The sequence below is a fragment of the Penaeus vannamei genome, unplaced genomic scaffold (assembly GCF_042767895.1).
Source record: "Penaeus vannamei isolate JL-2024 unplaced genomic scaffold, ASM4276789v1 unanchor566, whole genome shotgun sequence".
Taxonomy (NCBI): Eukaryota; Metazoa; Arthropoda; class Malacostraca; order Decapoda; family Penaeidae; genus Penaeus; species Penaeus vannamei.
In genome coordinates this window covers 42,501-55,000 of record NW_027213570.1, presented here as the reverse complement: position 1 = coordinate 55,000, position 12,500 = coordinate 42,501, and the positions used below count along the sequence as shown (strand labels likewise).

Genomic DNA, 12,500 nt, shown 5'->3' with positions numbered 1-12,500 from the left:
TCGCCCACCCACTCTCTCACTCGCCCACCCACTCTCTCACTCGCCCACCCACTCTCTCACTCGCCCACCCACTCTCTCACTCGCCCACCCACTCTCTCACTCGCCCACCCACTCTCTCACTCGCCCACCCACTCTCTCACTCGCCCACCCACTCTCTCACTCGCCCACCCACTCTCTCACTCGCCCACCCACTCTCTCACTCGCCCCTCTCTCCCACTCTCGCCCACCCACTCTCTCACTCGCCCACCCACTCTCTCACTCGCCCACCCACTCTCTCACTCGCCCACCCACTCTCTCACTCGCCCACCCACTCGCTCACTCGCCCACCCACTCGCTCACTCGCCCACCCACTCGCTCACCCGCCCACCCACCCATCCACTCACCCACCCACTCAGCCCCACGCCCTCAGGCCCTTACGTCGATGATCCTCCAGGTGGAGTTCTTGATGTTGGTGGTGACGGAGAAGTCGAAGATGTAGTCGAGCGAGTAACCCAGTTTGCGGTTGATGTAGACGTTGGTGTGCCAGTCGAAGGCCGAGGAATCCCAGGACGAGCCCTCCACCACAGGCCAGCCGCCCATCTGCGTCAGGATCTCCTTGAGGGGGTTCAGCCCGCGCTCGTTGATGCGGTCTGGGGGGGGGATGGAAGGGGTGGAATGGGGGAGGGGGAAGGGGGGGAAGGGGAGAAGTTAGAGAAGGGAGGAAGGGATTAAAGGGGGTAGGGGAGAGAGAGAGGGAGAGTTAGGGTGGTTGAGCGAATCGTTTCGAATAATGCATATAATGCTACTGGCATTAATAGGCAAACTCCTCACTATATAAGAAGAACTAATAATTATCAACAATTATAACGACAATGACATGTACCAATAACAACATCAATAGCAAGACCCCCCCCCCCCCCGCAGCCCGCCCGGAGCCCCCGAGCCGCCTACCAGTGTCCATGCACGACTTGTAGAGGTTCTTGACCATCTTGGTGGCGGGGGAGTCGTCGTCGCTGGGGTCCGCCTCGACGAGCCCACGAAGCTTCTCCTGCAGGTCGTCCGAGATCTCGTTGAAGCGCGACAGGGACGACTTCTCGTCCGGGATGATCTTCTTCTGGAGGAAACCGCCGCACGAGAACCGGAAGAAGTCGTCGCACGGGTTCACGGCCTCGTCCATCGAGTCGATTAGTTTCGACGCTGAGGGAGGGAAGGGGGGCAGGAAGGGGGAGCAGGGAGGGGGGAGCGGGGATGGGGAGGACAAGGAGGGGGAGCGGGGAGAAGGGGGGGAGGACAAGGAGGGGGAGCGGGGAGAAGGGGGGGAGAACAAGGAGGGGGGGCGGGGAGAAGGGGGGGAGAACAAGGAGGGGGAGCGGGGAGAAGGGGGGGAGAACAAGGAGGGGGAGCGTGGAGAAGGGGGGGAGAACAAGAAGGGGGAGCGGGGAGAAGGGGGGGAGAACAAGGAGGGGGAGCGTGGAGAAGGGAGAAAGGAGGGAGAACAAGGAGGGGGAGCAGGGAGAGAACGTTATTAGTAATGGAGCCTGAGTCCATGCGGGAGCTGGTGAGTGAGTGAGCTTACAAGACTTGTATGTGTGTGTGTGTGCGTGTGTGTATAATGCCAGTGAAACTAGAGCTGAATATTTTATCTATTTATCTATCTGAGAGAGAGAGAGAGAGAGAGAGAGAGAGAGAGAGAGAGAGAGAGAGAGAGAGAGAGAGAGAGAGAGAGAGAGAGAGAGAGAGAGAGAGCGCACACTACAAAATACAGAGAGAGAGAGAGTGAGAGTGTTATGTACATGCAGATGAGGCTATCTATGAGCAATAATGAAGTGAAAGTAGTTAAATCAGTGTTTTTGTCAGATGGTGTAGAAGTTGGTTTGTAAAATAGGCATGTTTTGTTATACTCGACATATTCTTCCGATGATAGACCCTAGTTTCCTTACGAGACTTTTCCCTGTAGCGTGACAATGCAAAACTGGGATTCTTTGCAAACTAAAGAGTGAATGCAATGTAATGTCATGCGACTAGAAAGAATCTGATTACCGTTATTAAGTTAATGACGATTATAAGTTCTAAAGAAGCCCTTGAATCCACATCAAAGAGAAGCCCTGGTTACACGTGTATGACATTCCTGCGATAAAGCCTCCTAGATATGGTCAAATGTCCCGCCATTTGGCAATATTTAGTGAAGCTTCAATTCTCAGGTACGTCAATTCTACTCTTACCTTGATATCTAAACAAATATTTGTTTTTATATCTAATTTATCTTCCTATATTTAACAGTATATCATCTACAAATCTAGAGATTTAGAGAAGAAACTAAACCCACTTAGAAAAAAAGAAAACGGAAAAGAAAACAAATACAAAAACATTAAGAGCAAAAAAAAACAAAAACAGATTAATACCCATATTCATAAGATGATAACGTTAAAGGTTTAAAAATTAGGTAAAGCAAAAACCAAAAGCAAAAACAACAGCGGAGGACGAGGACCCGCCCGCACACTGGGCCCGGCATCCTTCGACCCTCCTGCACCGTCGCCTTACCTGCCTGGACGCATCCTTTGGTGAGGCACTTCTCGCTGGGACTCTCAGGAAGCGTCTCCTGGCAGGCCGTGAGTGGCTCTGCCGAAATAAGTGCCAGCTGTGAGGTTTCTGTGAGGGGGGCGGGGAGGAGAGAAAGAGGAGGCATGCGGTTAGGTGCAGCAGACGGTGACGAGCAGCAGCATTGACGTGCAGCACACAGCGGTGACAGCAGCAGACGTGGGAACCGGAAAAGCAGCGACAACAACAGCAACAGCAGTAACAGATGTTCGGAACACGTGCGCGCATATATTTTTTTCTTTCTCGTGCAAACAACATGCTAACGTGCAAACTGATGGTTCGTCCGTCTTTGTCGAGGGTTTTGTCTTTTTTACATTTTTCTCCTTCTGTCTCTATTCTCCTTTTTTCTTCAAATTCTTTATTCGTGTCATGGGCATTGTCTGATGTATTTCGATTCTTCAAAAGAGCAGTGGATTCTATTGTTATAAGGAAATGCCTAATTGTGGGGGGAATTTTCAATTTATAAAAGCGGAACACGTGGAGCAAATGTTCGAGAGTGAGTGAGTGAGTGTGAGGGAGAGGGAATATAAGTAAGTGTGAGAGAAAGAGAAAGAAGGAGAGGGAGCGAGAGTGGAAGTGGAAGTGGAAGTGGGAGTGCGAGTGGGAGAGGGAGTGGGGGAGGGATTGGGAGACCGCGGGAGTGGAAGGAGTGGGAAGGACCTGGAGATGCTTGTCCCTGTACCTGCTAACGCTTACATTTAGGCTTATGTTTACTTTTCATTACATCTGCTCAATATTCCGCAATGTCTTCACTAATACTGGAAATCTTTAACAGTTATATTTCTACCCGAGTCCGTCCACAACAAAAGAAAAAAAAAACGTTGTCTTGACAAAAGTTAAGAGAAAAAGTAAAACAAACAAATCAAGGGACTTTCTCTTTATGGAGATGAAATCTTATAAATAAAAGAGTCCAAGTCGTCATTTTTTTGTCTTTACTTTTAGGGAAGTTGTTTGCTTGGCCTGTCTGGTCGTTCGGATGTTTGAAGCCGCGTTCTTATTGTATTTTTCTTATTTTATTCTAAAGTCGTGTCTAATTTATCATTATTGTATTATGACGACTTTTCTTGTATTCTTTTTTGTGTTTATTTCATCAGTCAGATGTTGCCTGGATAGTCTTAGTAGTATTGAATGGTTGGATAAAACTATCTCTTTTATTCGAATTAGTCCTTTGTAGTCGAGGGACGTTGGCTGAAAATGCAAATCTATCCTCCACTTTGTTATTCTACTTAATCATTTATCTATCATCTTTCTATTGCATGCTCCATTATCGTCAGAATTATTCTAAAACACGATGGTCATTGTCCATAATAAAGAAACCAACCCTGCCAAATAAGGGAAAAGGGAAGGGGACGTAAAAAAGACAATAACTGAAAATTACAGAAAAAAAACTTGCGTCCAAGTTAAGACACAGGCGTTTTCTAGGCGTCCATTTCCAAAGTCGAAATTTTACAGAATCAAAAAAAGAAAACAGTGTTCCTCTTTTCGTCCTTGTCGACATGAGTCACGCGGTCTGTTGTTGTTGCTGTCGTCTGCCTTCTCGGTTTACGGTATTTCAATATGGTCTTCAAATATTCAGTTCTCATGTCTTCTCTCATCTAGCACGAAAGAAGTCTGATGTGTTGCCAGACTTACGATATGTCAAATTCTGGTCATTTTATGTCATTATCCCCCCCCACCCCCATCCCCACTCTTAGCATAGTGTCTAGAAAAAAAATCCCAAAATGTCCTGTTTCGCTCAAGAACCGTCTCTTCAAAATCCAGCAATGAACAGAACTTCCGTAAAGTTCTATTGCAGCAGATGTCACAGTCCTAACAGTTATAACAACTCATAATATCCCGGTCCCTTTGTCAAAAAAATCTTTCGTCAGAATTCCCTATCCCAAAAGGTGCATTTCCAGCAAGCAAAGGCGTAATATTTCGTATGGAATGTCTGGATGAAAAAAAATGGTAATGGTATTCTACAGCGTCCTCGGAAGGTTCGGTCAAGAATTTATCTTTTTTCAAATGTTGAAGTACATGGTTCTTGTCATCTTCGCTGAATGTAGAATGTGATCGTGCACATTCGAATGGCATTTCTTATCACCGTAATTACGTCATTACGTCATTTGTTGTTTTCTATTTGCTTTTGTCAGTACTTTGCATCTGTCACTGTCGCTTTGTAGACGTGACGAACTTTCGTAGATTCTGTCTCATTCTCTGTGCCACTCTTCCGGTCTGTCTGTCTTTGTGTCTGGCTCTCTCACTCTGGCTATTGGTCTGTTTGTCTAACTATGCATGTACACGTGTCTGTGTCTGTATCCGCGTGTCTGTCTATCTGTCTGTCTGTGTGTCTGTCTCTCTCTCCCTCTCTCTCCCCCTCCCTCCCTCCCTCCTGTCTACAGCCCAGCAAAGAGCGGGTGCGGTGACTTGCTCTCGCTGCCTCCACTTTCACCGCACGTGTTACTATATTTAGTTTCCTAGTCACACTTGTCTTGGTACCGCTGGAGGGAAACCAACCCTGTGGAGAACATTTTCCGCCACAGTGTCTCAAAGGCTGCCTATGGAGGATAGTAATCTATTGAAAATGAGCACACGCGCGCACACCGTACCGTATATACATCCAAGTGTGTGCATATATGTATATTCAATAGTGTATATGCATACAGGTACAGCCTATACAGAAATGGGTATGCTTGCATGTAAACACATCGTACACACAAACATACTCGCGACGTAAAGATGCACACACTACATCCACACGCATACACGCTGTCAATAAGAGAAACTTTCCAATCACAGTTTCCATCCACTCTCACCAAAGGTTTGGTGGCAATGTGTGTCTAGCATGTCCTTTCATGCGTGTCTACGGTCCCATTAAAACTGCTTTGTGGTTTTAGCGTTGAAAAAAGAACACCTACTAATTAATGTATTCATATATGTATATATGCATATGTATATATATGTTATATATAGATTGCAGAATCAATTGCTATTTTCTAATGCAATATGAAAAATGAAAACTCTGGACCGGTCAACGATAGAATGACAGTCTGGTCAGTGTAGTCAGAGTCTAATATCCTAAAGTGCTCCGAAAAAAGAGGAAAAAAGGAAAATATCCTTCAATCATCCTGATGGGATTTGCTGGACAAAATCCCCCCCCCCCCCCCCAATAACGCGAAGGAGAGCAACGAACAGCACACATGCCTAAAATAAGAAAAAAAAAAGAATCGGGAGCCACGAGTGTAATTATCAAAAAGGTTATACGTTGTCTCGCCTTCTTGCGTCAGGCTGGGTGTTGACCAGCCTCAGGATTGGCCCGCGCCGGGCATGCTTGTCACCCAAAGCCTGAACTAACGCCGTTATAAATGGTCGCGGGATACGAAACGGCTCGTTGAATTAGTGTCAATTCGTTGAATGTCGTCTGTTGCGTGGGTCCTTATTCCTACGTGTCAGTGACATTTGTACTGTCCTTTGTGCTTTCAAATATTATTTGCGCGTTTCAATAGTACTGGTATAGTTCTTTATGTTTTAATACTAACTGTGCAGTCCTTTGAGAGTCGCTAAACTATTTGCCAAGTCCTTTATACCTTTCAATGATATTTGTGCAGTCCTTATGATGTTTCTATAGTCCTTGGTATATTTCAATAGTATCTGTAGAGTCCTTTTACCAAATAAGGAAAGGAAAATAGATCGACTTTTAGTGTCCTTAGGCGGTTAGTCTGATGTTCCGTACTTAGTAAAGTGTCTAGTCAAGAGTAGTTAGTCAATACAGATATAATTGTACTTCCATAGGAATAGCAATAGTCCCAGTATTAATAGTCACCCAGGATTGTGTCAAAAGAGTCGATAAACCAAATCATTAATTTACACTTACTGGTTTATTTATCTCTTAAAAAGGCAAGATGATTTGATGTCAAGTTCAAGGTCCCAAAAAGATGTCGTAATTTTACCAAGCGAGAATCCGAACGCTCGAGAAAGATTTTGAATTAGAAAAAGAGCTTTCCATGGTTAGATTTTTCAAAGCGGGAAAACAGGAAAGTTTATGCTGTTAGTTACCGTAAGGATGTGCAAAAGAGTTATTTCGTGCGTGAAATGAGAAGTGTCAAACGCAATCACAAAGAAATGGTTAGGCTATCACACAAAAAGAAAAAGGAAACCGACAAGGAAAATCAAGAAGTTCAGAGTTTGGCTTAGTGAAATGAAAGCACACACGTTAGTTCAGAGCTAGAAATACAAATGACATCAAAATGGTTAAAATGTGCTTATTACTAGAAAAGATAATTATATTCACATTATTACAAATACTATTGCAATACAAGATTATATGCATCATACATATACATACATAATATATGTGTGTATATATATGTATATATACGAGTATATATATATATATATATATATATATATATATATATATATATATATATATCAGAATAACAACAATACTCAAAGACTTTACTGTATGTGATATCAAAGCAAGCACGAGCATTGAAATTCATATGTTTCTAGTTGTGGACTTAAAATTAAATCATCATTCACTCGAATATTAAAATGTAAAACGACGATCATATAACTGCAACCTTGCCAGCCGAAGGCATCAAAAGATTTACAAAATATAACGAGATTAATTTCCAGTATGTCACAACCATGAGTATGATGGATGCACTTGCAACACACCAATCATAAGGACGATTTTTCTGTGTAATGCGAGTAAGCTCATAGTCCTTACTGACCAAGAGCTTCTCTAAAATTTTCTATATTAGGCAAAAAAGTCTGGATTTACACATCAAAGAAGATTCCATTGTTTGAAATAGCGGACGAAACTAAACTTAATTTTGCTAAGTTGGTTATGGAGTAAAACTTCTTTGAGGAGTGGGGGTGAGAGGGAGGAGCCAGAGAGAAACCTCGGTGGAGAGAGAGAGAAACCTCGGTGGAGAGAGAGAGAAACCTCGGTGGAGAGAGAGAGAAAGAGAGAGAGAGAGAGAGAGAGAGACAAGAGGGTGAGAGAGAGACAAGAGGGTGAGAGAGAGACAAGAGGGTGAGAGAGAGACAAGAGGGTGAGAGAGAGACAAGAGGGTGAGAGAGAGACAAGAGGGTGAGAGAGAGACAAGAGGGTGAGAGAGAGACAAGAGGGTGAGAGAGAGACAAGAGGGTGAGAGAGAGACAAGAGGGTGAGAGAGAGAGACAAGAGGGTGAGAGAGAGACAAGAGGGTGAGAGAGAGACAAGAGGGTGAGAGAGAGACAAGAGGGTGAGAGAGAGACAAGAGGGTGAGAGAGAGACAAGAGGGTGAGAGAGAGACAAGAGGGTGAGAGAGAGACAAGAGAGTGAGAGAGAGACAAGAGAGTGAGAGAGAGACAAGAGAGTGAGAGAGAGACAAGAGAGTGAGAGAGAGACAAGAGAGTGAGAGAGAGACAAGAGAGTGAGAGAGAGACAAGAGGGTGAGAGAGAGACAAGAGGGTGAGAGAGAGACAAGAGGGTGAGAGAGAGACAAGAGGGTGAGAGAGAGACAAGAGGGTGAGAGAGAGACAAGAGGGTGAGAGAGAGACAAGAGGGTGAGAGAGAGACAAGAGGGTGAGAGAGAGACAAGAGGGTGAGAGAGAGACAAGAGGGTGAGAGAGAGACAAGAGGGTGAGAGAGAGACAAGAGGGTGAGAGAGAGACAAGAGGGTGAGAGAGAGACAAGAGGGTGAGAGAGAGACAAGAGGGTGAGAGAGAGACAAGAGGGTGAGAGAGAGAGACAAGAGGGTGAGAGAGAGACAAGAGGGTGAGAGAGAGACAAGAGGGTGAGAGAGAGACAAGAGGGTGAGAGAGAGACAAGAGAGTGAGAGAGAGACAAGAGAGTGAGAGAGAGACAAGAGAGTGAGAGAGAGACAAGAGAGTGAGAGAGAGAGAGACAAAAGAGTGAGAGAGAGACAAGAGAGTGAGAGAGAGACAAGAGAGTGAGAGAGAGACAAGAGAGTGAGAGAGAGACAAGAGAGTGAGAGAGAGACAAGAGAGTGAGAGAGAGACAAGAGAGTGAGAGAGAGACAAGAGAGTGAGAGAGAGACAAGAGAGTGAGAGAGAGACAAGAGAGTGAGAGAGAGAGAGACAAGAGAGTGAGAGAGAGAGAGAGAGAAGAGAGTGAGAGACAGAAGAGAGTGAGAGGCAGACAAGAGAGTGAGAGAGAGACAAGAGAGTGAGAGAGAGACAAGAGAGAGTGAGAGAGAGACAAGAGAGTGAGAGAGAGACAAGAGAGTGAGAGAGAGACAAGAGAGTGAGAGAGAGACAAGAGAGTGAGAGAGAGAGAGAGAGTGAGAGAGAGAGAGAGAGTGAGAGAGAGACAAGAGAGTGAGAGAGAGACAAGAGAGTGAGAGAGAGACAAGAGAGTGAGAGAGAGACAAGAGAGTGAGAGAGAGACAAGAGAGTGAGAGAGAGACAAGAGAGTGAGAGAGAGACAAGAGAGTGAGAGAGAGACAAGAGAGTGAGAGAGAGACAAGAGAGTGAGAGAGAGAGACAAGAGAGTGAGAGAGAGACAAGAGAGTGAGAGAGAGACAAGAGAGTGAGAGAGAGACAAGAGAGTGAGAGAGAGACAAGAGAGTGAGAGAGAGACAAGAGAGTGAGAGAGAGACAAGAGAGTGAGAGAGAGACAAGAGAGTGAGAGAGAGACAAGAGAGTGAGAGAGAGAGACAAGAGAGTGAGAGAGAGACAAGAGAGTGAGAGAGAGACAAGAGAGTGAGAGAGAGACAAGAGAGTGAGAGAGAGACAAGAGAGTGAGAGAGAGAGAGACAAGAGAGTGAGAGAGAGAGAGAAGGGAGTGGGAGAGAGAGAAGAGAGTGAGAGAGAGAGAGAGAGAAGAGAGTGAGAGAGAGAGAGAAGAGAGTGAGAGAGAGAGAGAAGGGAGTGGGAGAGAGAGAAGAGAGTAGGAGAGAGAGAAGAGAGTGGGAGAGAGAGAAGAGAGTGTGAGAGAGAGAAGAGAGTGAGAGAGAGAAGAGAGTGAGAGAGAGAGAAGAGAGTGAGAGTGAGAGTGAGAGAAGAGAGTGAACTGAGAGAGAGAGAGAGAGACCGACATAATCAAAGAAAAGAAAACAAAGCAAACGACTTCACATAAAAGAGAAGAAGAAAAAAAACAAAAGAAAAAATATAATCCACCTCCACTCCCCCTCCCCCCCTTTAAAAAAATCCCTAACCCTCACCCACTAAAACCCCAAACAAGCCTGAACCGCCAATTACCCATCACAACCACTAAAACCGCATATAACGCAACCCTGATTTAGCGTATGGACTCGAACGACACGATCGGGTTGCGCAAAACCGATTCCCTGTGTCCTTGCAGCCACCAGTTAGGTATAAATTCCACTGCGCTTTTAATTACCCAATGCTAGATCGAGCCTTGTTATATATGATACGTTTTTTTCATGGGCGTAAATTGGGTCATTTCCTTGTTTGGCTGTTTGCAAAGGTGGCGCATTTCTTTTTAATAAATTGATTGTAATGATAATGCTGATAAGGTTTAGACTAATAAGGAATGATAACAATAACAATCAAATTAACAATATTAATGGTAGTAATAACAATGAATAATAATAATAAATATCTAATGACAATGAATAACAACAATGTAATAATTATATAAAGACAATAATAACAATAATGAAAAGCAATAATGCAAATAAACAAGGCAGTATTGACAAAAACAAAACCTCGTGTTATTTCAAACCAACACAATAAACGCCCCCTTTGCACCTCCCCCTTGCCCCCTCTACCCCCCCCCTCTTACCCTCACCCCTTCCATACAACATCCGATCGCACACCCCCCCTCCCCCTCCCCCTTTAAGCTGAAAACACCCACTGCAGGACGAAAGCAACACATGCAATATTAGCAACGTTTCGCTTCTGTCCCCCCACCCCACACCCCCACCCCCCACCCCCCACCCCCACCCCCTTCGCACGTAGCCCTACAGCGGAAGTCGGTTAATACGCTCGTATGTAAAGGGCGGCTTGGCTGCTGGCTTGCTCTCATTTACGTTCAGTCAGGCTCCTCCTTATTATTCCCTTCCTTCTCCTTCTCCTTCTCCTTCTCCTTCTCCTTCTCCTTCTCCTTCTCCTTCTCCTTCTCCTTCTCCTTCTCCTTCTCCTTCTCCTTCTCCTTCTCCTTCTCCTTCTCCTTCTCCTTCTCCTTCTCCTTCTCCTTCTCCTTCTCCTTCTCCTTCTCCTTCTCCTCCTTCTCCTTCTCCTTCTCCTTCTCCTTCTCCTTCTCCTCCTCCTTCTCCTTCTCCTTCTCCTCCCTCTTCTTCTCCTTCTCCTCCTCTTCGTGTGTATGTGTACATGCAAACGAACATGTACACATATACACACGTACACAAAAAACAGGAAAAAAATCTTTCATGACGAGCGTCCGTAAATAAACAAGGCACTATAGCACGGAAAACAACTTTTGAGTTTCTACCTTTTTCCCCTCTACCTCCTCTTCTTTTTCTTCTTCTCCTCTCCTTTCTTCTTTCGTTTCATTTTCGCTTTCGTAAATAAAAGAGCATTTGCCCGTGTCCATTGGCAAGGCACCTGCTGGCCGCCTGAACGTCTGACACTGTGCTCAAAGACAGGACAAATCGCGCTAACAGTTTATTATCTTTTAAGTTGTCTTTGAACTCGGAAAAAATCCTAATACAAGTGACGCAAATTAATTGAAAATAATTAATGATTAACACGAAACCTTGCAAAGTGATCGCAAAAATAAGAACATAAAAGTTCAACAGCTGTGTATCGTTTCATTAAAAGCTATTTTAAAAACATTTTTGGACATTCCAGTAAAATACTAAAAATGAAAATATAAAAATCCATGACATTAATCAATTTTTTATTCTTTTAAACACTAATTATCCTGCGAATTAATTTCAGTATTTACGAGCCCATGATCACGCAAACGAAAATAGGCCTATATCCACGAAAAAAGAGAGAAAAAAAATCACCTTTTCCACTTCTTTGTTAATTTCCCTTCTTCGCTGACAAGTATGGCACAAGTCATTATTCTATGCAGATGACTTAAGCCTTAAACCCAAACTAATCTTAATATCGGAGTTACTCTCTCGCCGCGATAACCTCACGTGCGAGGTACTTTTTTCTTGTTTTTTGACTTCTTCTAACCTTTCGAACTTTCTCTAAACGTGTTCTAGTCTTTTTTTCTTTCATTATTCCCTTTCACCTTCAGCGGAATGGGAAGGGTGTGCGCAATGACTGATCGATTGTTATACTTTTGTGTTTTATCATTTACTCGTTTTTTGTTTAATTATTATCGTTCCTTTATCGGCCTTTCCATTTTCCCACTTTATCCATCTCCGTGCCTCCCAGCCCGTTCGGCGGAAGCTCAGTTGACATTTTCCTGTGCGCCTGAAATAGAGTGACTAGAAACACGATGCTAGATGTGTGTGTGTGGGGGGTGGTGTGGGGGTTGGGGGGGGGTCCGTGCGTGTCGGTGTGCGTGTCCATGTGCGTGTCCGTGTGCGCGTGTCTGTGTGCGTGTGCGTGTCCGTGTGCGTGTGCGTGTGCGTGTGCGTGTGCGTGTGCGTGTCCGTGTGCGTGTCCGTGTGCGTGTCCGTGTGTGCGTGTGCGTCTGTGTGTGTTAGTGTTGATGTGCGTGTTAATGTTTATAAATATGAGCGCCCAATGTAGATGTTTGTAAAGTGCGCGTGAATGGACATGTATATTGTTGTCCGTATATTCTGCGTCAATCCCTGCCACAATTCCCCGGAGTGCAAGGCGCCCGCTTCCTTCGCACACTCACCTCGTCCCCAAGGCGCACTCTAATCCACAGCCAAAATCTCCCCTCCAGATTTTTTCACATTCCTGCAATTCATCACAACCAGCCCTTATGCATCTATTTTCCTCTGCTTCGAATCAAAAAGTCTCTTCTTGAAACTATTAAATTATGGAAGGAAAAATTCTAATATAATTACAATGGTTATGTT

General features: G+C 44.7%; 1 protein-coding gene across 6 annotated transcripts in view; it reads right to left on the bottom strand.

Moving 5' to 3' along the window:
• The window catches only part of LOC113811988 (neprilysin-2-like), a 42,356-nt gene that overhangs the window by 14,153 nt on the left and 15,703 nt on the right, over window positions 1-12,500 (bottom strand). For 4 of the 6 annotated variants that reach the window (XM_070119707.1, XM_070119712.1, XM_070119708.1 and 1 more), the window contains 3 exons: window positions 2,521-2,628; window positions 931-1,176; window positions 418-629 (listed from right to left, as the gene is read on the bottom strand). In XM_070119707.1, coding sequence (XP_069975808.1) covers window positions 418-629; window positions 931-1,176; window positions 2,521-2,628 — 566 coding nt within the window. The remainder of the gene's footprint in view (window positions 1-417; window positions 630-930; window positions 1,177-2,520; window positions 2,629-12,500) is intronic. The other 2 variants (XM_070119709.1, XM_070119710.1) reach the window with 1 other exon arrangement.